The sequence below is a fragment of the Mya arenaria genome, chromosome 2 (genome assembly GCF_026914265.1).
Source record: "Mya arenaria isolate MELC-2E11 chromosome 2, ASM2691426v1".
Classification (NCBI taxonomy): Eukaryota; Metazoa; Mollusca; class Bivalvia; order Myida; family Myidae; genus Mya; species Mya arenaria.
The window spans coordinates 41,992,933-42,019,878 of NC_069123.1; the positions used below are offsets into that span (position 1 = coordinate 41,992,933).

At 33.9% G+C, this 26,946-nt stretch overlaps 1 protein-coding gene across 6 annotated transcripts; it reads left to right on the forward strand.

The window, feature by feature from the left end:
* Positions 1-3,000: 3,000 nt before the first annotated feature.
* LOC128225193 (chondroitin sulfate N-acetylgalactosaminyltransferase 2-like) lies at positions 3,001-26,861 on the forward strand. Of its 6 annotated transcripts, none has more exons than XM_052935255.1 (3): positions 3,001-3,152; positions 21,391-21,473; positions 23,917-26,861. In XM_052935255.1, exon 3 carries the CDS (start codon positions 24,443-24,445, stop codon positions 26,120-26,122), a length of 1,680 nt encoding a protein of 559 aa, XP_052791215.1. In that variant the 5' UTR covers positions 3,001-3,152; positions 21,391-21,473; positions 23,917-24,442; the 3' UTR covers positions 26,123-26,861. The 6 variants fall into 6 exon arrangements, with proteins under 6 accessions (XP_052791215.1, XP_052791218.1, XP_052791217.1 ...); XM_052935258.1 differs by lacking the exon at positions 3,001-3,152 and adding an exon at positions 6,140-6,250; XM_052935257.1 differs by lacking the exon at positions 3,001-3,152 and adding an exon at positions 11,909-11,942.
* Positions 26,862-26,946: the final 85 nt, after the last annotated feature.

Below are 26,946 nucleotides of genomic sequence, written 5' to 3' on the forward strand. Positions count from 1 at the left end.
CTAGGGTGTCCGGTGCCTAAAAGAGAGTGTAAATGTGGTATTTTGTGTTTTTCCTTTGTGCAAGATCCTTTTTATGCCCCCGAAGGTGGGCATATTAAAATCGCACCGTCCGTCCGTCCGGCTCTGTAACTTTCCCTTGTATGGACAGATTTTAAAATAACTTGCCACATGTGTTCCACATACCAAGATGAAGTGTCGCGTGCCAGACCTGTGTCCCTACCTCAAAGGTCAAGGTCACACTTAGTGTTTATTTACAATGGAGTGCTGCATATAAGGACATAGAGTATAGGTTGTCGTGTCCGGGCTGTAACTTTCCCTTGTATGGACAGATTTTAAAATAACATGCCACATGTGTTCCACATACCAAGACGACGTGTCGCGTGCAAGACCCGTGTCCCTACCTCAAAGGTCAAGGTCACACTTAGTGTTTATTCACAATGGAGTGCTGCATATAAGGACATAGGGTATAGGTTGTCGTGTCCGGGCTGTAACTTTCTCTTGTATGGACAGATTATAAAATAACTTGCCAAATGTGTTCCACATACCAAGACGACGTGTCGCGTGCAAAACCCGTGTCCCTACCTCAAAGGTCAAGGTCACACTTAGAGTTTATTTGCAATGGAGTGCTGCATATAAGGACATAGAGTATAGGTTGTCGTGTCCGGGCTATAACTTTCCCTTGTATGGACAGATTTTAAAATAACTTGCCACATGTGTTCCACATACCAAGACGACGTGTCGCCTGCAAGACCCGTGTCCCTACCTCAAAGGTCAAGGTCACGCTTAGTGTTTATTCACAATGGAGTGCTGCATATAAGGACATAGAGTATAGGTTGTCGTGTCCGGGCTGTAACTTTCTCTTGTATGGACAGATTTTAAAATAACTTGCCACATGTGTTCCACATACCAAGAAGACGTGTCGTGTGCAAGACCCGTGTCCCTGCCTCAAAGGTCAAGGTCACACATAGTGTTAATTCACAATGGAGTGCTGCATATAAGGACATAGAGTATAGGTTGTCGTGTTCGGGCTGTAACTTTCCCTTGTATGGACAGATTTAAAAAAAACTTGACACATGTGTTCCACATACCAAGACGACGTGTCACGTGCAAGACCCGTGTCCCTACCTCAAAGGTCAAGGTCACACTTAGTGTTTATTCACAATGGAGTGCTGCATATAAGGACATAGAGTATAGGTTGTCGTGTCAGGGCTGTTACTTTCCCTTGTATGGACAGATTTTAAAATCACTTGCTACATGTGTTCCACATACGAAGACAACGTGTCGTGTGCAAGACCCATGTCCCTACCTCTAAGGTGTTTATTCACAAGGGAATTCTGAATATAAGGACATAACAGTGTAGGTTGTCAAGTATGGGTGGTATTTTTTTATGTTCAGAGGCAATTTAAAATAACTTGCCATATGTATTTGACACATAAAGGCAAGAGCAACTTTTCATGTTCTGACCTTGTTCGTAGGTCAATGTCACATTCGGGGGCATTCGTCACATACTGTGACAGCTCTTGTTATAATTATGTTACATGTCATGCACATGTTAACTGACATTAATTGTCCGGAAAGGTTCATCACCTCGATGCGCTATTGCTCATGGTTATACTTTAAAAAGGCTACTGAGATCGCGTCATTCACACCAAGGAAGGAGCATTAGAAGAAACGCAACAAGAAAGATAACCACTGTTTGTCATTGATAATATAGTACGAGTTGTCTTCCTTACTTATACTTGTACTTTGGCGTGATTTATAGAGAACGACGTTGGGATGTGTGACAAAAATGCTTACTTTCAAGAAGCATCGGTACTAGAAAAATATTTTCCCAGTCTTTAAAACATACTTTTAATCGAAATCTGAAAAATATAATGCGTTGACGCACCTATAAACAGAAGTACGAAGGTGGTGTATGTACAACCAGGAGTCTCACACCTTGATGGAATCATGAGTAACTTTATATTTGGGAACAGGTACTTGGAGCCCTTCATTTTGGTGAAATGTATTAAGTAGAAGATAATGAATACACTATTCCAGTAATGGATTCGACAATACTAAAGTGATTCACTTATACAAAATTCAGCATGTATCAATGAGTAATTTTATAATGAATTTATAGTAGTGTGTAACCTTTCATGTACAGTTTGGCTGTGGTTTCGAAAATGTCCTTGACCTCAACAATGTAACAATATTTTGCGGTTAAACTTTAAAAATGCCTTATAAAAATATTGAAGCAGTGTCTCATATCCTGATAGGTAAAACAATATGTGCAACACAGTTATCAATAAAGAGTACTTTCCCTTCTTATTTGATTTTGAATTTGGATACTGTCACTGTTCTTTTAAATGGAAATATTTTGACAGATTTCCACGTTTTTGACTTCCGAGTTTTTCTGATGTCAGTTTACAAAAATGACAAAAATCAACTATTTGAATCTCAAAAGGGTAAAAAATTCACAAATTGGTCATTTCTTTCACCCTTTATTGCAATTAAATGGAAACAACTAAGCTTTGATAATTTAATAATTATGTTATTATCAGGAAACCGATCGCTAACAGGCCAGGGGCGTAGCTATGACCAAAAAAACACTCAATTATATTTGCAATGATGACAATAAAATCAAGCAATACACCCTGCATGTAGTTAAGATAAACACCAAACTTGCTTTGGTTAAAATAAAACAAACTTTTGTGTTGTTCAAAGTGTTTGAGTAGTTAGTTTTTTTTGCTTTTTTTGTTTTTGTTTTTTTCATTTTTCAAAAAAATTGTAGGCTCAGGCCTACATGTAGCTACGCCACTGCTTATATTGTTCACCCACTCACTGGCAACTGGTTACATCTGATGTTCCAAGACCTGTTCAGTTTAAAATAATTGTTCTGTTTATTTTTGGCAGGATCGTACCATACAGATGGCGTCACATTGCTGATCACCTGATCATCGTTGTCAAAATAGCAAGGAGTGTAAAAGAGACCAGTCAACCATTCACAAAAGCACTCTAAAGGCTGTTTACATCTGGGTAGACAGAGTTGTAAATACACCCAGTAAGCCATTGATAAGCCCAGTGATGCAATATTTGCACTAATAGTATAGAAAAGTTATTTATCTTGTTATTAAATTTGTGGTTAAACATTGGCTTTTAAGTATTATGAGGTAAATATGATATTAGATTTGATATAATGATATAGATATTATAAAGGCCCATGAATTTATACATTAAATATATTAAATTTTATATAATTTAATATTTTTAGCAATCATTTGTAATTCTTAAAAAAATTATACAACAGCAATATGGACCCTGTCGTAACAACTAAACGAGCAGATTATACAATACCAAAAAATAATCTTATTAGCAATGGATTATCTAAAATCAAACAGTCATGACTAGTTATCACAGAGACTTTTATCTAAATTTGCAAGTGAACTTGAGATTTGCGTGTGAACTTTTAAACAATATTTTGCTTAATTTCTTGATCTTGCAAAATTATACTGCTGATTAATTACAGAGCCTATTGAATAACATTTTGTATTATTGCCTAGAGATTTGCATTTTAAAATAATAAGTATACTATATAGTGACATAAAATTATGTTATTCGAATTAAAAAAAGGAAATAAATAATATAATATATATAGTGTATATTTGTAAGTATAAGTTTTTAAGAAAGATGAGTCATGTTGTTTTTTCTTAAAAATCCCATCCACTATGTGATGACTTCTTGTAAGTGTTTTGAAGTGACATATATTTGCTTGTCAATGTTAACATGTGTTGTTTTTTCATTATGACTAAAAAGATGTTTGTATATCATATTTAAATGAACATGTATCAACGATCCTTTGAAAACCAAACACTATTTGCAAGTGCCAAGGCCTGATAGCATTTTAGGTTGCACCAAACTGTGCATGTGAGTACCAGGTAACAGAGATGTTTGAGTGATGTCAGACGAACATTTTTAATGGTGTGTTGTTGTTTTTGTAATTTGATTATCTTTAAGTGTATTTTTGATAACAAAAACACATCAGTGTCACTGTCAGAAGTTTTTTTTTTCATTTATACCCCTTAAAAATAATTGCCTACTAGAAATAAGATTTTCGTTCATATAACAAACAAAATCTCAAATTATTTGCATCTTCAAAACAGCATTTTGAAAACATTAACATATTAATTTTGTTAACAAAAACATGAAGTTTAAGTTATATGATGGATAATTATGAATCATAAGTACCCAATATAGGCTAAGAAAGTGAGAAAAGAAGTGACTAATTTGGGCTAAAGTCTCCTATTCCTCTTAATTTCTTCAGATGTTGAGTCAGGTAAAGGAAAATGGATGGCTGGTGTTCCTGTCAACACCTTGGTAGGCATCGTCCAGTGATGAAAGTAAACATTTATTATAAGCCTCGTTAGATCACATTTCACAGTAGTGCTTGAATGCGACCAAACGTGGTATTGTATCTTTACAACTAAGGTGTCTCTTCTCCCATATTTTCTCAGTATGGTGTCCTTCAATGTAAGGCTGGATAGGGACAGTGTATTACCTTGGTCCATCAGCTGGCTTCAGGTGTGTTGTAATACCTAGTGTGACAAGGACCACTTGTAATGAAGAGCTGTTGGTTATCACATCTACTTAGGAACTTTATGTCAAGCCATATGATGTCAATTGTTACGTGACGAGGTGGTTTGCTTTATGTGTCTGGCATAATAATTTCCCTTATGTAACATGTTGACTTAAGGAACTACAAAGAATATTCCAAAAACAATGTAATTCATTAAAAACTATATCATGTAATATGATTGAAACAACTTGGAATACTTCATACTAAAAATGAATGTATAATTAGTATTTCAGTGTCTGATTCGCAGTTATTGTCCTCGATTTTAGGAAATTGTATTCGTTTTACTTTCCAAGAAACATTAAGTAGCATTATCGTACTTGTATGAAACGTGACAAGCAGAAATTGATCTAATAGTATTTTTTTAAAGTATCAGTTTTAAGCATAATGTTATTCATAGAACAGAAGCATAAACTACCTTAAAAGAGCCTTGAGACATCAAAACATGTTACACAAGCTTTTTGTGCAAGTCGCAGTTTGAAAATGGACAAGATATATGGCAATTGATCATTGGTGTGTATATATTTCCTGCAAAATAAAGAGTACTGGTAAACAAAATGAATGCAAATATCAATACTGTACCTGTTTATTCATGATTTGACGCTATTTGAGTCATGGGTTCTCAGTTTTTGTCCTCTTTAAGGAAGTTGTATATTTTCTTAAAAAAAAAAGAACAGACTAAATAAAACAAACTGCAAATATGATACTGTACCTGTATATGGCTGATTTGAGGCAATGATTGAATTAATCACGAGGCAGGGTACCAAAGTTGATGGCTTCATGCAGATTTATTGTGATGTTCACTTTGATCAATGTGGTGATAAACTGTATGGGTGACTTGGGGCATGGGGTCACACTTGAGGGCCACTTCATTTGTAACATACCAGCCATTGTTATCACATTCAAGTGACAATTGTGAATGAAGATGGGATCGGGTTTGATTGTCATTTGATTTGGCTGGATTTTTGGTTTCGGCCATCTCCCATTTATAGTAAACGTAGAGACAACAGCCAGGCAACAGGTAACATAATGTAAGAATTTCAATCTTTGGTCTAGAGAAGAAATTGTTTGCTTTTCATTAAACTTGTCTGGGGGCTATGAATTTCATTTATTTGTAATAACCTAATTTGATATTGTGGTTTTATGGTTGTTGTATTTTGTGCGTTTGAGTCCTTTCAAGTTGGTAAAAAGTTAATGTTTTGTCCTGCTCATGGACATTGTACTAGATGCAAGAAAAAGGCCCTCTGTTTAAAATTTTAGTGCATTTCATTTTAATATAAAAGGAGCATTGAACATGGTTGAACTGGCATGACCTTGAATCAAACTCAAACAATATGGCATCTTCGTGAGGCTGACCAGACATGACCCTTCCCAGATGTAACACTACCCCCCTACCATTATAAGCCATTAGTGGGTAACAGTGGCTGATAAAGGACCAATTATTCTTGTGGCATGTGCTCAGATTTGATTCTCGAGTCATTTGTTGAAGTTTTCGGACAAATGAGCATGATGTTTTATTGTTGTGGCAGGTTTTGTGTATTTTGACAACAGTTGAGATGATGGCTTTTCAAGATCAGGTCATGCTAGTTGATCGTGTTTTGTGAGAAATATTGATGGCATTTGGACTGGAACTTGAAGGTAGGATCAAATTGTTAATTAACTTTCAAGCCAAGCTTCTAAGTGTTACAAAGTTTTAATGTAAAGGATATATTAGGAGATGTAGTAGTCAAAATTGGCACAAAGCACTCTGAGCTGGCTTCCCTGCTTGCTCATGATCTTGAATTTATGCAGCAGGGCTTGTTGGAAATGTTTGATGGCATTGAACCACTAGGATTTTGGCTTCTTCATCTTGTCAGATGTATGCTGAATACATTATGAATATGGTATTTACGATTAAGTTCATGATAGGTTAACTATAAAATCACCTAAAAAGTGGTTTACAATAAATTAAAAAAACCTGGACTTTTTAGTCTAATTTTATTATTGCTAAATAGCAGTTTAAATAAAATATATATAAAATGCAGGCATGGCTACTTCAGATTTGTCATGGATCAGATTTGTATAAATCTCTTACTGGTATTAAATATTTAGCATACAAATTACTGTTTGTATTTTGTTCTTTAAATATAACTAACCTTACCTTTTGATCCTAATCAGCATTTCCAGTTTAGAAAGTATACCATGTAAATCTTCAGCTAATGGACTCGGATTGACAGGAGGTAAGCTTTTAGCAATGGTGAAATATGAGTTTTAGATTTCACTGTCAAAAATGATGTGCTATTAAGGATTAATGGTACCAGGGAAAATAGGTGTCACCTTCTTAGCTTCTATGGGCTGCTGGGGGATTTTTTAAATTATAAGCTACCATTGAACAAATCGTGTAAGCTTGTCTGTTTAACTTTTTCATTTATGTGCAAAAACATGTTGGCCATAACTTGACCACTAAATACTTTAAATGCAACTTTGTACATATGTTCACTTTAGGGTGTGTAGCTGGGCTCCTGAAATGACTGTGAAAATACGAGGAATGTTGCATGGGCTATTGTTCAGTGCTCTTGTTTTCTTATCTGCAATTATCAAGTACCTATGAACTAAAATAAGTTTGGCATTTGGAGATGTTATTTCTTAACATTTTCTAACATTGAATTAGACAACAGCTACCTCCAGCCGGCCAATCATAGGCCTGCAAAAGTGTTTGATAAATCTCACACACAACTGTTTTTCTGTCGGATATTTCAACTGGTAAATCTCGTGCAAATCGTGCCCTACTTATGTTAGAAGGACGTTCTTAATACTACAGAAATGTTTGTTTCCTGTGCTTTCCTGACATTTTTCTCATACTAATGTATGGTATCGGACTGAGAAACAAGCAATACACTTTCTGTTGTCTAAGTCAGATAGATCACGAGTAACCGTTTGATATGGAATTATCAACTTGCTACGCTCCCTGATAAATTCCATATCAAACGGCTACTCGTGATTTATCCTATACTTAAACATCATGTTTTGATTGTCTGCACTCAACAAAATAATGGGACCAAGGTGTCCTTGATAGCTTTCGCCCTCTTCCTTTGTAGCTCAGAACTTGTACTTTGTATAATGTTTCCTTTTTAAAGTCTGGATTGACTTTTTGTGGGTTTTTTTGGCATTTGTGGGTCGATTCAGTTAAAAGTAACTTTCATTGCAAATCTTTACATTGGTTACCTGAGAATTCTTTATTCTTTATAAACTTTCTGTTAATTTCACAGATCTTTCAATAAAAATATAAACAAACCTTGTCCCAGTTTGACTCAGGTGGGGTGTCTGCATCTCGGCCAACATCTGTAAGATGAATCAAGTACACCCTCTGATACCGGGTTGTTGATTCTGAGATTTGCACCTTGTTAACCAGTTCAATCGTTGTTACACTTGTCAGCATATGCTGGAAAAGTCTGCAAAAACTAGGTGCATTTGAAACTGATAGGAGTCGTGAGCTTACAAGATCAAGATTTGTGGCTCCAGTATTAACGATTCAAACATGTTATTCAGTTTGTGCAGATAGGAACAGGAAAGGAAAACAAACCAGATTGATATAAGATGTTCTGGTTTTTTTTTTGCTAAGTTTATGTCTGCATTCAAACTGTTTTTGAGATAACAATACATGTTTTTATTCATTATCTTATGTGACCTTGTGGACAAGCATTCTAAACTCCCACCCCCCTGAATAATACATATTATATAACTAGAGGATTGAATATTATTCTTGCATCACCGGTATGAAATTCATAAAAGCTAAACACTTTATGTAACAGCTTGAATGAAATTTCTTGCTCCATTAGGTTGGAAATGTTATTGAATTATTGTAAATTTGATAGTTGAAACACTTTCAAAAAAGGCTGTCATAATGAATACATCAAGAATTCTAATTTGAATGACAAGTACTTACATTATACCTTATCTTGGCTATATTATCATAAATTATTACACCGGTACGTTGATTTTCATGTTTTCACAAATAACATTTTGAGGCCCATGCATTTGCATGAAAATAATATTCTGATCTGATTTTGTATGTATTCGTTATAAAAAAAGGTTTCGGCATAATCCAATTATTGTTATGAACAACAAGATTGTGCTATGATTGTGTACAAAAGTTATTAAAATGAACTGACAAGGTAACAAACAATATTTCATCATTTCATATGTAACAAGACCACCAGCCAGTTATAAGTTGACCTCAGTTGAAAAAAAAAACATAGTTCAAAATTGTGATGCCATTTTTCTCCATTTCCTAATTGCAATGGTTTTACTGGTTCTTTTACAGTCGCTGAAGTGATGAGTTCTCTTTGGTATACAGTAAGATAAAACATCTATAGCATGTATTAAAATGTCAATATAAAACTATTATAAAATGTTTAAACTTCTTCAAGTCCTATTTATAATAAAAAATGCCATAAATACTTGTAAAATAAGAATAATTATCGCACCGCTCTAGGGAGGGAATTTAACCAGTGTTAATTTATTGCCATCAGTAGTTTTCACTTTTACAGTATTGTATGACATGGAGCGTATTTTACTTTTATTATTCAGTTTGACATATTACTCTTGACACTTGCTCCCTTACTTAATTATTACCCCATTCTGTCAACTGAAAATGTAGAAAGAGCCTGTTTTCTGTGGCATGAGGTTACAAGGTTCAGGATTGTGTTGTATTATGTTTCATTCTTTTGTAATTTCTTTTGAATTGTATGTCATAAAATATTTGATTGTTGTATTTGTGTGCCACAATTAATTATTGCTGGTATGGTTGAGTCTATTCTGAATTACTTTTCATCCAGTTTGAAAGTAAAGGGCTGCTTTTGCATTCTAGCGACTTGGTTATTAATTTTTGTCGTTGTTGCACAATTGAACTCGAAGACGATTCCTCATTTGGATTACTCCAAATATTGTAAGCATTGGTATGTGCAGTATACGTGAAATAATGTGTGTCTTTTCCAGTCACATTTAATTAAAATATATATTGGTTTTGAAAAATTGCTTTGAACAAGAATGCAAGACGGTGTCTTGATAGTTTTACTAAATTTTTAATGGGTAACTCAAGTGAAGACAAAATCAATGTTTTAATTTTTTTTTTCCACTAGAATATAATTTATCTTATGTAGCCAGGAAATATAATTTATTGTCTGACTGACATATTGATTTGAAGTCAGATTTGCTTTTTTATGTTTGCTAAAATTAATCTTATAGAATCAGCAGTTATGAATACCTCCAATGCTAGCAGTATAATGTCACCATGACAGGAGGTTATCGTAGCGGTATCATTGTATTAAAATTAATATCTTGAGGTGTTTTCCCATTTCTTATTTGATTTAAGATTCATAAAGTAGATTTTTTACTACTTCATCAGCTGATGTAAAATAATTGCTGATACAGAGCAAATGCAACTTATCTAAAAGAACAATTGCCCGTTGGAGCTGATGTAAATGATAAAAAAGAAAAACAAACTGTATAAATCAATGATGTTTCTGATAAAAAAAGAACTGGTTGTAATAACTGGTGTTACTGATTTTATAGAACAGGCCAGTGTTTTTTCCGGTTTATTAAAGTAAATGGTGGCAGGGCCCTCTAGTACGGGAAAACTAGCCTCGTTTTGACAAAAAGGGGAATAATACTAACATGATTCATATAATGTTCAACATGTTTTCAAACCTTTCATTCAACAAACCTAAGGTAGTATTCATGAATGGCACTATATTGATAAATGGTGAGAGGTCTATGCTCCTCATAAGAAAAATATTGGATCTTTCAACCTGGGCATGGGTAAAATATATTTGTTTTCAGGATGGGAATGGGGCCGAAATTTGGACCCAAAAAAGGCTGAAAAATCACTGATAGCTGATGTAAGAGCTGGTGTTATTGATCTCATAGAACAGGTTGTCATAGCTCATGTTACTGAACAAATGGCTGATGATACTGATCCAATAGAACATCATGTAATGGTTGATGTAATTAATCCAAAAGAGCAGACTGAAACAGCTGACTAATTTGCTCAAATACAAAAGCTGATATAGTTGATGCAAAAGAACATGCTGTAATAGCTGATGTAATTGCTGATGTGGTTGATCCAATAAACAGGCTGTAATAGCTGATGTGGTTGATCCAATAAACAGGCTGTAATAGCTGATGTGGTTGATCCAATAAACAGGCTGTAATAGCTGATGTGGCTGATCCAATAAACAGGCTGTAATAGCTGATGTGGTTGATCCAATAAACAGGCTGTAATAGCTGATGTGGTTGATCCAATAAACAGGCTGTAATAGCTGATGTGGTTGATCCAATAAACAGGCTGTAATAGCTGATGTGGTTGATCCAATAAACAGGCTGTAATAGCTGATGTGGTTGATCCAATAAACAGGCTGTAATAGCTGATGTGGCTGATCCAATAAACAGGCTGTAATAGCTGATGTGGCTGATCCAATAAACAGGCTGTAATAGCTGATGTGGTTGATCCAATAAACAGGCTGTAATAGCTGATGTGGTTGATCCAATAAACAGGCTGTAATAGCTGATGTGGCTGATCCAATAAACAGGCTGTAATAACTGATGTAATTAATGCTATATTAGTAATAAGTGACATAACTGATCCAAAAAGAATAAGCTGTAATAGCTGATGTTTTTGGTGTACAAATAAGGCTGTAATACCTGAGATTTTGAGCTACTTCTGAACTGATTTGACTGAAAATGAGGGATTAAAAACTGATTCATCATTGTTTTGTGCCCTACCTCTAATGATTGGCACATGAAACACTATTTTGGTAGACAGGGGTACATCTATAATTCAAACACTGCTTTAATTAGCTTAAATAGATTAGCCAAGTGTCAAAGGTACAGCAAAGAGATGTCAGCATTCCCCTTTAGTCCCGCTGGCATAATCTGATTTTGTAGATAAGGCACAGAATACTATTGTTGCACCGGATTTACAATGTTGATCAACTGGATTCTAATGAGTTTGAGAAAAACATTTATACAGATTTGGGCTTTCACGAGTGATTTTAACTGTTTACACAGGTTTTGTCAAATAAAGAAAACTTGCCACCGTAATGGCATCAAGTTATGGGACAATATGTTGTGTGTTTCTCGGCTGCCCTAGAACTCTCAAAATTTATGAATGAATCAATTGAAAGACAGCAGCTTATCTATGTGACCCCTTTTTTTGCAAGAGTAGATATATTGATTTCAATCCATTCACAGATAAAGGTCTCCTATTGCAAGATAGCAAACTGTGGCAAGTTTGCATATGGTCCATCAAGTCCGCACAATCTGGAAGGGTTCCAGTACTGGAAATGAAAGGGTTAGTGATAAGTTAAGGACAGTAGCTCCAAATGAAAGGCCATTAGCCATTTCATCAAATAAAACTTGGAGGCACCTGCTATTTTTATGTACACCCCAAATCTTAATGGCTAGTTTAGGTTTGGTTTAACATTTTATGTGGTGTATTCATTTATGATTATCATTATTGTAGCTGTGGTCATAAAGTCTCTTAGCTGATAAAATCAACATGCTGGTTGAATGTAAGCCGGTCCTTGTTTGGCCACTTATCTCTGGTTTCCTTGGAGGGGAAGTTGTAAATAAGTGGGCATTTAAACTGACCATAGCTGATTATAGTCATTTGGATGTTAGAAGAGGTTAGACTACTTTTTATGGATAAACTTTTATAGTTATTTTTTTTTTTTATATTTATAATGATGTGGTAAAAGAGCTATAGTATATATTCATATATTATAAAGCATATACTATATTTATGAGATGAACATGGAAATCTAGCAACGTGGATGATGAGACAGAGGACCAGGATCTAAACCAGTAATATAATATGCCATGTAATTGTTGTTCATAACTTTGTATATACCATTAATTATTGTCACTTTATTTTGAAACATAAACTCCGCACTTTTGTTTTATGTAATGGTGCTTCTTTTTGGTGTTCGTAACAATCAAGTTGGCAGTCCTAAATTAGTGTTTAGCGCGAAATGCTGCACTAATGCCACTATTTTAGCCAGTGAGCTTGGTGGTCGTTTTCATTACTACATACAAATATGGTGGATTTGTTATCTGCTTAATGGATATTTGGTTGTCAAGCTCTTCTAATTGATTAAATGTGAATGTGTCCAGTGATACCATTGGCGTAGGTATGAGTCTGAACACTGTCAGTTTTTATTGGCAATCAGGGAATCTGGTAAGCTGTTTATCAGATTATATATCATAATTTGTATTGTTTTATAGCTATTTTGGTGATTATTTCATTGTCAAGAAAAAACAGACACCAATAATACATATTTCAGAATTGTTCTTTATATCTGTATCCGGTACTGATAAATAATATGCCTACTTGTTTCTTCAATCGAGGGTTGCCGCCAAGACTGTAGTAAGTCCTTCCATAATTTCAGATAGTTACTTAAGTCTTGCAGGCATCCCTTGCTCCATTTTGTATAATAAATAGACACTTACAAATAACAGTTGTAGGGCAAGAGGACCTTTTAGGAGCTTACTGAAAAAGTAGTCCATAAAGAATGATCTAGGTTAATTACAACTGCTGAGAAACTCTTCAAAAAGGAGATTGACATAGTGATATGCACTTTATTTCAAATTAATGGCATCCAATGTTTTTGTGGCAATGAGGCAGTTGCTGCACACTTGTGTAAATATTTATTTCATGTGGTCTTTTTTATGTTTTTGCCAAAGTTGAACCCAATTACCTGCAGAAATAATCAGGCTGAATCATGGCAATCTCAGTTAATGTGAAGCACATGTTTATACCAGAGAATTAAAAAATTTTTTTAGACTATTATTGTGTCAACATCTTTCCTGCAATGGTGTTGTATAACTGGCTTTCTTACAGTATCTTGGACATTTTCCAATTATAATTATATTTTTAAAAAGTCGACCAGTAATTTTGAATAATAATTATTTTTTTGAAAATTTGAAAGAAAAATGTATTATCTAAGAATATCACAGATAAAATGGGAGGACCATTATGTGAAAGATCAAGTGCTGGATAGAATTATTATATCTGTCAATTTCCTCTAATTTCTCTGTGCTTTTTCATTTTCTCCTGTTTATTTTTGTAACAACATTAAACTACCTCCAACCGCCTGTAATTGCCGATTCTTTGATAAGTAAATTGAAATTTACTATTTTCTGTGCTTGTCAAGGTTTTTTTTCTTTGCAAATCCTGTGCAACATTTTCATGAAGAGAGCGGAGGATTTCAAAACAGCAAGCCGTTCTTCAAAGATTAAAGAAATAACATTGTTCTTATCGCTGAATGAAGAACTTTGCATGTGAGATTTATGTGTCATTACACAACTCTGAAGTGGGCTGAGGCCCGTGGTTTTGCTCATTAGCAAACTGTGTCAATGTTTTTCCTTCTTTGATCTATCCAACTCTTGGTGCTGTCATGACTTGGCACATTATGAAGGACGTAGCTTAAACAAAAAAATTATCTCACGCTGAATATGGGAAAACATTTAGAACTTTTTATAAGAATAACACTTCTATTATTTTTGTCATTTAAAGTGGCAGCTATTAATAATAGTCTGAGCATTTATGAGTAAGAATATTTCCAGAACCCCCCGCCAAACTTTTTAAACAGGTTTTTTTTGAGATCTGAACACAACTTTCCGCCATGTCTCCATCAGCTTAATTGTTATTTTAAAGTTGTATAAAATGTATGGTACATAAATATTTGTTCAAGGACTTCCCGGATCTTCACAGGTTCTGTTCATGGTACTTACAACATTTAGTGCAAATACTTTGCATTGTTATTTTTAGTATTTAGTTATAGTATTTGCATTGTTGAAATGTTTATTTACACAAGTTCATCCAGTGCAAATAAACAATGCATTATTGCAGCTGTCAAGTCTCATGTGAACAATATTTTCTTAACAATTTGATACATTATTTCCCTAAAGAAGCATGATTGTCAAGAAAATAAAGAACAGTCCTTAATAAAACGATGTTAAAATTCTTAAAAAACATGATTGTAATCATATAGAGAGAGTAATCATCTAGGAAGTTGTAAAGTCATACATGGGTATCTAATCTCTTCAGTTTCGGGTGATAACCCTGTGACCAAATTGATTGAAATGAATTAATTGTTGCTCATGTTTGAACTGGTCATCTGTACCCATTCATTAATAGTCAGTGTTCTTTCTTCTGTGTTGTTGTGTAGTCGGTATGTTTTTGAATATGGACACCTAGAAGATGACCAAAATCCATAGAATTGCTTGTAAAGTCAAATTGCTCTTCAGTATAAAGTATGAAATTCCATGATAATAGATTTATGTAGTTTTAACAAGATTCCTACATGTGAAACTTCTCCATCAATAGTTGTTTTATCTGAGATCAGTAGGACCTGTTTCCCATCAAATTCAAATGCCTTCCAAACATAGCTGATATCATAGAACATAAGTTCTGCAAGCTTAAATGTTGCTTCTTACAGTGGCTTTTACAACAAACATGCGAAACCAACATTCTTCAAGTGGTCAGCAGTCAGAACTGTTTGGGAACAGGTTTTGTACTGTCTTAGAGGTATGTAGTTTATATGCCAGCAATTTGTAGAATCAAACAACAAGCATACCACATGGGCTAACTCCTGTGCCACCACATGAGAAACAGTGCCCCAAGCAAACCACTGTTTTCCGATTAACTTCCCACTGAAGTCTTTTGGCCCTTAAGATGTGGTTCTATGGTTAGTAAGGGAATCCAACTTGGTTATATTGTTACAAACTGACAAAAACAAGGGCATGATCACTGCTTGTCATTTGTTTTATGTTTTTAACAATATGAACTATTTGAGCCTTTAAAAAGACAAGGCCCATTAGCCATCTTGAGTCTGAAATGAGTTAGTGGCCACCACAGATAACCACTGTCAGATACCCTGATACACACCAAGCTATGCTTCATTGTGTACAGTGGGCAATTTGGCTATGAAAATCTCGTAATCATGAATACTTAATAAGGCATTTTCATTGGTTCGGCAAAGTAACTGATGTTTAGTGGCTGAAAAATAGTCTGGCGAATGCTGGAGTTGAACCAGGTCCGCCTTCCCAGGTACAATTATATTTAGCAGCAGTCAAGACCACACAGCCACGGAGGTTACTGACACTGATAAGTTATTGAACAATATTTGATTGTAACATGCAAATTCATTGGAAGAAGAGTTGTCTTTCCTGCCTCATGCATATTCTATAAAACGAGATTTTGTCAGTCAATTGTCCCACGGTATGTATGAAGTGTAACGGAAGAAAGTACTGTGGTTGCCGACGATGCAAAATAACAAAAGTTCTATCTGATAACCTAGCAACCCTCTTTGCCTCATAACAGCCCCAAAGGTTACCATGGAGATGACAAACTACACCCACTGCCCCGCAAAAAATATGTTTTACTCCCTGAACACTGAATAAACTAAAAACAAAAAAATCAGTTTATTAAGGGGATCATGTGTCCCTTGTTATTGCCAGCTGATAATTATTCATTGGATGAACCGCTGGGGTATAACATTCTGAGATAAGGGTCATATAAATTAAGTTGTATGTGTAAGTGCCTTTTCCTTCAGCTGGGCCTGCGAACATGGCAGAAACCACATGATACCTCCCATATCACTTGATAATGTTGTGAACTGGCTGGAGTTTGATCAACTCGACCATGTAGTTATTATTGCTGGATAATACTTTAATTTAAAAGGTTTGTTTTGAGTTTTAATTATTGATGGAAGGTAATTTTAATCAGGCTTATAGATTATTTTAAAAGTTTATAAGGCAGATAAAATTAAAATGTTTGAAAAGTGAATATTTTGTTTATTAACTACACAAAGTGAAATAAGCCGCGTATGAAAGCAGATAAGTGTCATCAATCATAGCTTCATTATGGGAAAAGTCATATGATATTTGTTTGACCATTATGTCACATCCTGCTGTTCAAATAACTGTCAAATGTTAAAATGTTTGTCATTAAACACAAGCTATAACTTACAAGAGAATAATCCTAGGTTGACCTTAATGTTTTATAGACAGTAGGTCTGGTGAAATGTAATATATTTCCCACTCTAGCAATGTGGAATCTTCAGATCAGCATGACCTAGGTCACTTGTCACTGACTTGTCACACTAACACTTTGCCACATTCTCCATATCTTCTTCAATCCTTCTGCATTTGAAAAGAAAACTGGTTGGAATATAGTATCTTATCAGGATTATGATGTTATATATTGGTGATGATGGTATTGTTGCTGCTGCTGAGAATGATTTTTTGTACAATATAATATTATGTTTTTCATACATGTTTTTCATGTTGTTTTTTTTAGATGTATTTTCATACATGAATTGATAGGTATTTAGCCTTATAGGTGACCTGTTAAAACTTAATTATAGCCATAATCCTCAAATCCTTAAAATTTTACGTCAAACTTGGTACACATGTTCGTATTGATGAGACTCGCGTCAACTAGTCCCAAAATAGAAACTTGGTACACATGCTCGTAATGACGAGACTTGTGTCCCATTACTCTGGCTAAAATATTTTTTTGAGAAATTACAAGCATTTATATCCACATTCTGTGCTGGCAATTGTTATAATTATTATTTTATTATGTTGCAGTAGTGTCTGTCTTATAACAGGGCTACTATTTCATGAAACACTGAAATTACGTTTAAATTGATGGGGACCGAGAAGCTGTTTGTGGGAAAATGCAAATATTTCAATGAATTACAAACTAGTTATTTTCATGCCTATCACACAATAAGTAATTTTACAGGCATTTAAGTACGATAATGCATGATATTTGACAATTTAAGTGCTTATGGTCAAAACTTATGGCTGTATATGCTGATTATTATATATACTGTACTGTTATTTTGATAAATCAAGTAAAAAATGTAATAGAGGTATTTCATTTAATGTAATACAACTAGCGTTGAAGTAATATGAGTCTCTTAACATGAATAAAATGTTTTTTTGAACTATGAACCTTTATTAAACATTTAAATTTCTGTGTTTTGGAAACACCATAAAGGACAAAGGTTATGGGCGGAGATTTCATGGCTAAAAGTTCAAAGTGCTCTTTTATGTGGCCCCTTAAAAAAATACAGCCAAAAATGGGGTCAGAGTACGGTTGTATTCAAATGCTGGTAATTTGAATTTAACTTTTCATTGATCAAAGAACTTGAGTCTTCTTGGATGAAGAAGTGAATGTTTAAATGCTAAACTATGTTGCGGAAATACTGGACACATTCATAGTCTCGGACTTCGGGTAAATTTACATTTATTATTTTCTCAGTTTGGGTTTCTTAAATTATTTTTATCCTGTTAATCTCATTATGTTAAGTTGTTAACCATTATTTTGATTCTACGTTAATTTGATGTTAAGTAAGAATGTCAAAAATGGCATTAATTTCTAAGGTTAAATATGTTCCACAAGAAATTGTTGAACAAATACAATGTCTGCTGTCATGATAACAATAAATGTCATCTTTGATAAGCATGGCATGAAAAACAGGTTGGATGAGAAAAATGCTTTCTGACTTGGTAATCTGTCTTCACCAAACCACTGTATACTTCTGGTCAAAATATACACCTGGGCCCCCCTTTCGATTAGATGTCTTAGTTGTTAACCGTATGCGTAAATGTTCTTATATAAGGTATTTTTTGTTAAAATATGGTTTGGGCCATAAAACAGGATAACTTAATTATTAGCCCATAAATTTTGAAGGTGGGTCAGGCCATATCATGCAACCAATTGGCGCTGATGGTTTTGAACAACTTAAAAATAAACCAACAGACTCTGTCTTGCACTGCACTTTCTGTAACCTTTTTACATGTTACCTTTATAGTTTATTTCTCCCAAGTTTTTTTTCGACATCTACTTTTTTCATTTCTTTGTTTCAAATCAGTGATCACAGCATGTGAAGAAATAAAAAAAAAATACTCTTCTTTGAGGTCTAAGTGCATAAACTTAACTGTTTGAGGTTGTAATACTGAGAGCCCTGTACACTTGAACATTATAGTGAAAGAGGATAGTTAGGAGGAGCCGAAAAGAAAAAATATGTTTTAGTCATTACCCCAATGTCAAAGGAGTCAATCAGAAAAAAATGGTTTTATAGTGAAGTCATAAAACATAGGTTATCACTTTCTTGTGATTAAAAAGTCAAATAGTTGTGTCATAAAAATGAGTTGTTTTTGATATGAAAGACATTTAGGTGGTGGGTTTGGCACTTTGCAGTTATAACAGATGTAACAAGCAGAAACAATCTGAGAGAATACATATTATTATAGACAGTTTGGTTTATCTGTCCATAATATCTGTTTGATATTATTTTATGTTATATTTGTCTATGCTTTAAAACTTTGTTTATTTTGGTCATGAATCATACCTCATTACAGAAGTCTTCATCTACGGTATTCAATTTAGTCTTGAAAATTCTAAATAACAGGAAAATCATGATATTTTTTATTACCAAAACATGATAAAATGCTTTTTATAGTTTTCAACAGTTGGTGTTGATGGTTATAAAAAATGATTAAAATGTGAACTCAATAATAAACATTTGATTAAAATATTATATAACTGTTTTTGTCAAATTGATTTTTTCGCTTGAATACATAAATCAATTTCTGACAGATTCTGTTGATCTATATTTCGACTGGAAATCTGTTTGCAACATGCTAGGAACAGTTTAATATTGTTATTAATAAAGAATTTTTCGAAGAGCTATAAGAATAGACCAACATCCGAAAGAGCTCTTAAAATAGCTGAACATCCGCCTGTGTTGATTATCTAATGCAAACATACCCACAGGATTTTATTCTGTCTATAAAAAATACTAACATGGTTTGCAGAAACCTTCATAAATCTTGTACTGGCACTTTTTTTTTGCTAAATGTTTTAGCTATTGTTTTTTACTTACATTTTTCTAAATCACTGCAAGTCTATTGTAGCAGCTAAGGGGTAGAAAAAATATGTTTGTTTCAGGTTTCATGCCCAAGAGAAATAGGGTATAGGTAGTGCTGAAGTGTTTTTTTTCTTCATCTTTTTGTTTTATTAGGCAAATCTATCATGAGAGTTTTTCTTTACAAAATTCTATAAATTATATGCTTATTAAGTTAAGAACAACTATACAATTAGTATTAGCATCACTGGTATTGTCTTAAGTCAAAAACATAATTTTTATCAAGTCTGTTTGCGGTGAGCGAGAGATAGAGGTCATAATAGTGGTTCCCTAGATGTGTGTGCAAAAGGGCTTTCAAATATTGACCATGCATAAAGGGATTTTTGAAAAACTTGCCATGAAATGTCACCATGGTGAGGGCGCGTGTCGCGCACGAGATCCAGGTCTGTACCTCAAAGGTCAAGGACAAAGCCTAATATATGCCGATTAGTGAAAAGCTTAAGGGTTGCGGCAAAAATTTAGGAAAGTCGGGAAACCTTTAACAAACTTTATATTTTTTATGCCTAAGCTTATAATAATCATTACCTAACATCAGACTAGTCTTAAGTGTATCAATAGACAGTATAAAATAAATGTTCCTAACACTTGTGTCGTTAGGTTACATACTACTTTATTACATTGTTTTATATGGTTACGTTTGAAAGTGTCAAAATGCAAGTTTGATTCAAGAGGTAAGACTTAGGATGTCTACTTCATTGTGTTTGCTTGATTTGTAATTTATTTGCTTTCATAATTGAAAAAGGTGGGAGAGTTCAAGCCCATTGAACTGGTTCAAATGTAAATCCCAGTGGATTTGTGTTAATCCTTTCACCAAACTCATTGAGAAAGTGTACTGTTTCTCCTTACCAATCACTTTCAGTGCTTTCTCCTTTTACAATTTCCATTCGAAAGTTTTGTTTGCCATTCATATTCCTTCAATTTATACATTTCTTCAAATGTTGAAACTGCTAATGGAAAATGAATACCTCAAACATGGTTGTGCTTTTCTTTTTTGGAAACATTTTGATTGTGAATAGGTGGATTCAGTTATTAATCTAAAATGGCTATGCTTTTTTGGTGGCTTCATTGTTTGATGGAATTATTGCTTATGAAAGTCTTCAAAGGTTTGTTATTCCACGTCCCTTGCATAAATATATCATTGAAATGGTGAAATTTACAAAAAAATAAAAAAATGCTGTTTGTTTGAATTGATGCTGGATTTATATTATTTTGTTTAATAAAAGACTTGGATGTAAAAGTAAATAAATATTGTTGTAGTAATGAAGGTGCATATAGGGTCCATCATCCTTTTTTTACACATGTATGCATAGAACTAAATTTTAGAACTTTTCATATTTCTGTACTTGATAAAAAAAATCCATTATATTAAATATTAGACATTGAATACAAACTATGCTTTTTGTCATGCTATTATAAATCTCGTTTAAGCAATGCAAAAAATGCTATGAAAATGTTATATAGCCTTGAGAAGGCATTATTATGTGAAAAAGTTAATTGAGCATATCTGCAAGATATTATTCCTTTATATTTAGGTGGAGTAGAGATAATAGGAGATGGGGGTGATATTACGGGTGGGCAGGGAGTAACATTCAAGCATGCGACCCCATGAAACATAACGCTGCCCCTGGCCTTTTGTTTGTCTTCTCAGTCACCGAGTTTACAGATCTGGATCAAGAACTCAGTTTTTGTGGTGTGTCTTTTTAATGCGAAGACATTGATTTGCAAAACAAATTTTACATTGCTTGAAATCGCAATAGTTAGAAGCTGAATTTGAATGTGAACTTTTTCTGTTTTCAGGTATACAAGAGTGATATGATGTTGTCAGAAGGTCCAGTGGAGAACCTTATTGATGTTGACCGACCATGGGCATGGCCATGAAGGTAATGGTGGGAAGAAAACGGTATAGAAATATACCGTCTACAAATTCATAAATCCTTACATTGTAAAATAATGAAGGCAAATAAGGAAACCAGGGGGCTGTTCTATCAAGAATTGTTGAAGCAATTTCATACCCTGTTGGAGTGATTTTAGACAGTAATACTCCTGTTGATAATGTCTCCTTATAGTTTGAAATTGCTCCTATGATTATTGGTGAAATGAACCCTAGATCTTTATGTACGGATTTGTTACTGCTTTAGCTGGTTTTTCTGGCAAAAGATGGAATAATACAACAACCTAGAAATGTTGATGGTGCATTAAAGATTGGAATTAATAAGGTTAAATATTACGATGACTCTGCACAATTACTTGATATCATGAATGTATGGGTCATATAGGTCAATCGTTTGTCATGTCATGTCTTTTTTTCTTGGATGGTGGGGGGGGGGGGGATAAATATGGTGTCAAAAAGACAACAGATTGCTCAGATGAGTGAAAAAAAACCTTTTTGATATTTTATTTATTGTCACCTTTTGGCAAAATAAAGTCGTCACCTTGTAAGAGTTTATGAGTTAAGATAAATTGCTTAAAATGGTATGAAGTCGAGAAGACTATAAAATGAAGTAATACCAGTGATGTATGTATTCAAATGTTAACAAGTTTATGACATTTTGACCCACCTTCGGCTTGTAATAATTCTTGGTTAAACTTTTGAACGGATTTATAGATTTGGGTGACCATGGATTAAAACTGGTGAAGGATATATGCTGTTAAGTTAAATGAAAAAGGTATTATCATATTCAAGGTTTTGAATTGAACGGTATGAACTTTAATTAATGGTTTATATATTTTTGTTCCATAATTAATGATCTTCATTGTAGCCATTCATAGAGATTGTAGCTGATTATGCATTATTCTAGCTCAATTCGGTTCGCTATTCTTTTAGGCTATTAACTTGAACCTTTTTGCGTAACTCAATACACTGTTTTTCTTGCATTTTTTGTTGTTTGCTGTCATGCCTTTTTACAGCAGGCCAAAGCGCCGCCAAAACGCAGCTAAAATCAGATGGCAGCCCCTATAGTCAGCCTTGCATGTGGCTCTTGCATAACACAAATGTCATGAATTATTCATTGTCTTGAGGAATCATAAAGAAAAAGTCTTATTTTAACATTTTTATCACACCATTAATCATAATCTGATATGTTGAGTAATTGAAACAATTGCAAACAACAGAAAATCTTTAAGTTGAGGCATTGTTCAGTTATATGATTGTAATATAATATAGCTAGAGCTTGTGTTAACTTGGTCGTTAAGACAAGTGGGGGGTTTATGTACGTAAACCACTTAAAAAGGACTTAATTATTGCTAATCTTATTCTATAGTATTGTAAGTGCTTTATACTTCAATTATTTCCAAATTAAGATAGTAAGTGGAGTAAATAATATGATAATTGGGAAATTACAAGTGAACAATGTAACATGATAGTGTTGAATCTGACTTAACTATATTCAATCACTCAAATGACTGAAAAGACATGAAATTTTCCCATTCTTCAAATATATTTCTGATGATTATCAGTTGGTATATAATTTTTAAAATTTACTAGTACAAAAGTATCAGCCACTCAGTTGCACAGTTGTGTAACTGTATTATAAAGTTAATTTGCATTTATTTAATTTATGATATGCAATAAAAAATTAATTACAAATGTTAGGCTCAAATTTTTTTTTTGGAATTTCATTTTTTGGGAAATAGCAAATCATCATTACCTTATAGCAAAAACTCAATAACTTCTATTTTTACACTCACTGATTTTGTTGTTGCAATAGGGTGACAAAAAAGATATCATCACTCATTCTGATTTGGGGGTTTTGTCTAAAATACTAGCCTTAAAGTTTGTTTAATTTAAAGAAGAAAACAAAAGGTTTTTGGTGATTTTACCCAACTTACTGAAAATTATGATGTTAGGTTTATGAACAAAACATGGATGCATATTCTATGGATTAAAAATGAAATGTGGATGTAATTTTAATAGACTTGTGCAAAAGTGCATTTAAACTTTATACTGTATAATGAATCCAGCAGGGAGGAACTATTTGTTTTTAATTGAATAATGAGGTATGCTTCAAAAGATTAGGGTCTATGTACTTTTCTTTGGTTATGATATATATAGCAGTTTTTTTCACAAAAAAAATACCTTATTAAAGATTAAACTGCTTTAATCCTCAGGAAAATATAATCTAGCTAGTTAACTTTTATGAAAATAGGTTAATGTGGGAACAAGCTAATTTTTAAAGTTATTATGCATCAGATTTTGAATAAAGATGCTGGTATTTTAGAAAGAATACAAAGTAATTGATGAAAGGACGGGAGTACAATGTAATTATAAATGTATATAATACTTGAGGTAACTAATATGCTAATATTAATGGGTTTCTTTTTCAGATTGTGTGCTGTGATGAAACATCTGCAAGCCTGAAACAGATGGACCAACAAAACCTCATGCTATAACGCAGCAAATTGGAAAAATAAGGATTAAGGATTAAGGAAGAAGATGTAAAAATCTCAACTCTTGAAACAATTACTTAGTTAACGGAAGTTTTGTAAGTTTCAAATTCAAAGAACACAAGAAGTGGAAATCGTTATGATCCTATAAAGATAATTTTATTTAAGTTTATTGGAAGTTTATGAAGCAAAGACAGGATGTTTGAAATGGGAATTACCAGATTTGTGAAATGGCAGAGGATGAAAGACAGTAATGAATTATGCACTTCTGGCTTCGTTTGAGAGAAGGCGTTTTGAGAGAAGGCGCCTCTTTGTTTTGAAAAATTATTATGAGGTAATTGTAGGACAATGAAGTAATGAAATCTTGTTAAAAAATTGAGGGAATCAATTTAGGGACTGTTTGTTTGTCAAGTCAGCACTATATTGTGCTGAAAACATTGAAAAAGTTTACCTGGGAGAAGGCAAGATGAAGAAGATGTACAGTCGGGTGAGCCAGCAGATGCCCAGGGTGCTGTTTCTCTTGTTCAGTCTCTCCGTTATGACCATGCTGTATGTAGCAAAGTTTGGTGTTATGATGGACGCACAGTTTCATGATGAAAGGAATGTGGAGTTCTCTAGCAAACAACCGAGTGAAGCTGGCGATGAAATGCATCAAAAACAAAACAATGTTATACAGTCCTTACAGGAAAGGATCCGATCACTCGAGGGCATGTTAGAATCGACCGACCAGAAGGCGAAGAGTCTCACACACCAGATTTCAAACCAGTCTTTGTTAATACGCTCGCTTCAGGAGTTTAGAATCAGTTCAGACACTCAGAAACTTTCCACCGCAACAGTAAAAGAAAATGATTCTCTTTTAGACAAGATAAGAAATGCGGATATTCTTAAGGGCGTGTCTTTAAAGTCAGAATATGAACTTATACCATTCACGAAGTTTACATTAACTAAAATATTCCTTGTTGAGCCCGGACTAGGAAGAAGAGTTGTGGAAAAACCTATTGGTTATAAACGTAAGGATATTCTAGATGTTGTATCATACGCTGTTGAACAAATGAACAGAAACCGGACAGCACAGATGAGAAAATATGCAGTAGAGGACTTCATTGAGGGCATGTACAGAACGGAGCCTCTCTCTGGCACACAGTATGAACTGTTTTTTCGAGATGTTGAAAATCTTCAGAAATATATTTACAGAAAAATGACTGTTGTCCGACCATTTGGAACTCTGTATAATGTTGAAGAACATCATAAAAACACGTCCAGCACTTGGGTTAACCTTATTCTACCTCTATCTGGAAGACTTGATGCCTTCCAGCAGTTTATGTCCCGATTTATTAAAGTTGTTATCAACCAGGATCGACGGGTATTTTTGACTGTTGTGTACTTTGGTACTGAAGGACTTGAAGATGTTAAAAAGCTCATGACAGCTACTGCGAAAGAACATAGATACAGGTATATGAAACTAGTCACATTGAAAGAAGAGTTCTCAAGGGGGCGGGGTTTACAGGTTGGAGTACTTAGTTGGAAGAACGGGGATGTGATACTGTTTCTTTGTGATGTTGATATAGTTTTTACGGTCGATTTCTTAGAAAGGTGCCGAGTTAACACTGAGCAGGGGAGAAGAGTATATTTCCCGATAGTGTTCAGTTTGTATAATCCAAGTGTCGTGTACAGTCTTCAAGACATGCCAATTCCCCCAGAACGGGAACAACTGGTAATATCACGGAACACTGGCTTCTGGCGTGACTTCGGGTATGGAATGACTTGCCAGTATCGCTCAGATTTCAAGGAGATGAATGGATTTGATGAATATATCTCAGGGTGGGGTGGTGAAGATGTATTTTTATATCAAAAGTATGTAAAAAGTGATTTTATGGTGATCAGGGCTACAGACCCAGGTATTTTCCACTTGTGGCATGCTAAAAGCTGTGATCCCAAACTGAATTCGGAGCAATACAGAAGTTGTATACGGTCCAAAGCTCTGAATGAAGCGTCTCATGCACAGCTTGGGTTGTTAGCATTTAAAGAAGAAATTCGTGTTCACAAAAGTCTATCAGGAAATGAGTCCCTTAAGCTTTCGCAGATGGGCTCCATAGAAGGGCCGTCACTTGTTCGTACACGGGAGACATATCCTCCTGATAGATGATATTTGTTTGCATTTTCGTGATTTTAAATTGTTCATTTGTGATTGACAAAGTCCTGTTTTTGTTCATTTTAATAGTAACCATTCTTTCCTAGAGTTTGTTTTTTACACAAAACCAATTATTTTTTAAATTTTCTAGTAATAGACACATGGTTTCACTGTTTTTTTATTTGTATGAAAAATTAATGATGCAATGAATGTTAATTTTTTGTCACGTAATGCTTAAGGCATACTGCTTCCATTTTCTAGTCACACTTCTCTAAACTGCCAAGGGAAGATACCCTGATTTATGTTCTGAAGTTTACTTTTATAAGTTATCTACTCTTATGTTTTATATGGAGTTTGATCCTTACCTGAATTGTGAAGTTTTGAAGTCATTGGCAATCATGTATTAAAAACTTCCTTAAATCATGTTAGGCATATGTTTTCTATTTCTTGCTTTCACAATATTCTTTGCAAGAATAAAGTTATTGAATATGTTGGCTCTTTAGTTTGAATTGTTAGGTGCATTTTTTTACAGTTAATTTGAACAAAAGTTATATGTTTAAACGGTTTTGTATTTTCTATGGTTGCAAGAGGATATGTTTATTTATTTTGTTGCTGTGTTCATTTCTGTATTTATTATCTAAATCATATTATAATGAAAAAATAATAATTATGTGCCTTATTAATTATAGTTTTTTTGGAGTATCTGTCATATTTGCATAGATATTTAAATTGTAAATAAATATATATTTCTTGTTTTGGTTGTTGTTTGTAATGAAGTCTGTTCATAGAAGAAAAAGAGCCTTGTCATAGTCTTTATGCAAATACTAACCTTGGCAAAA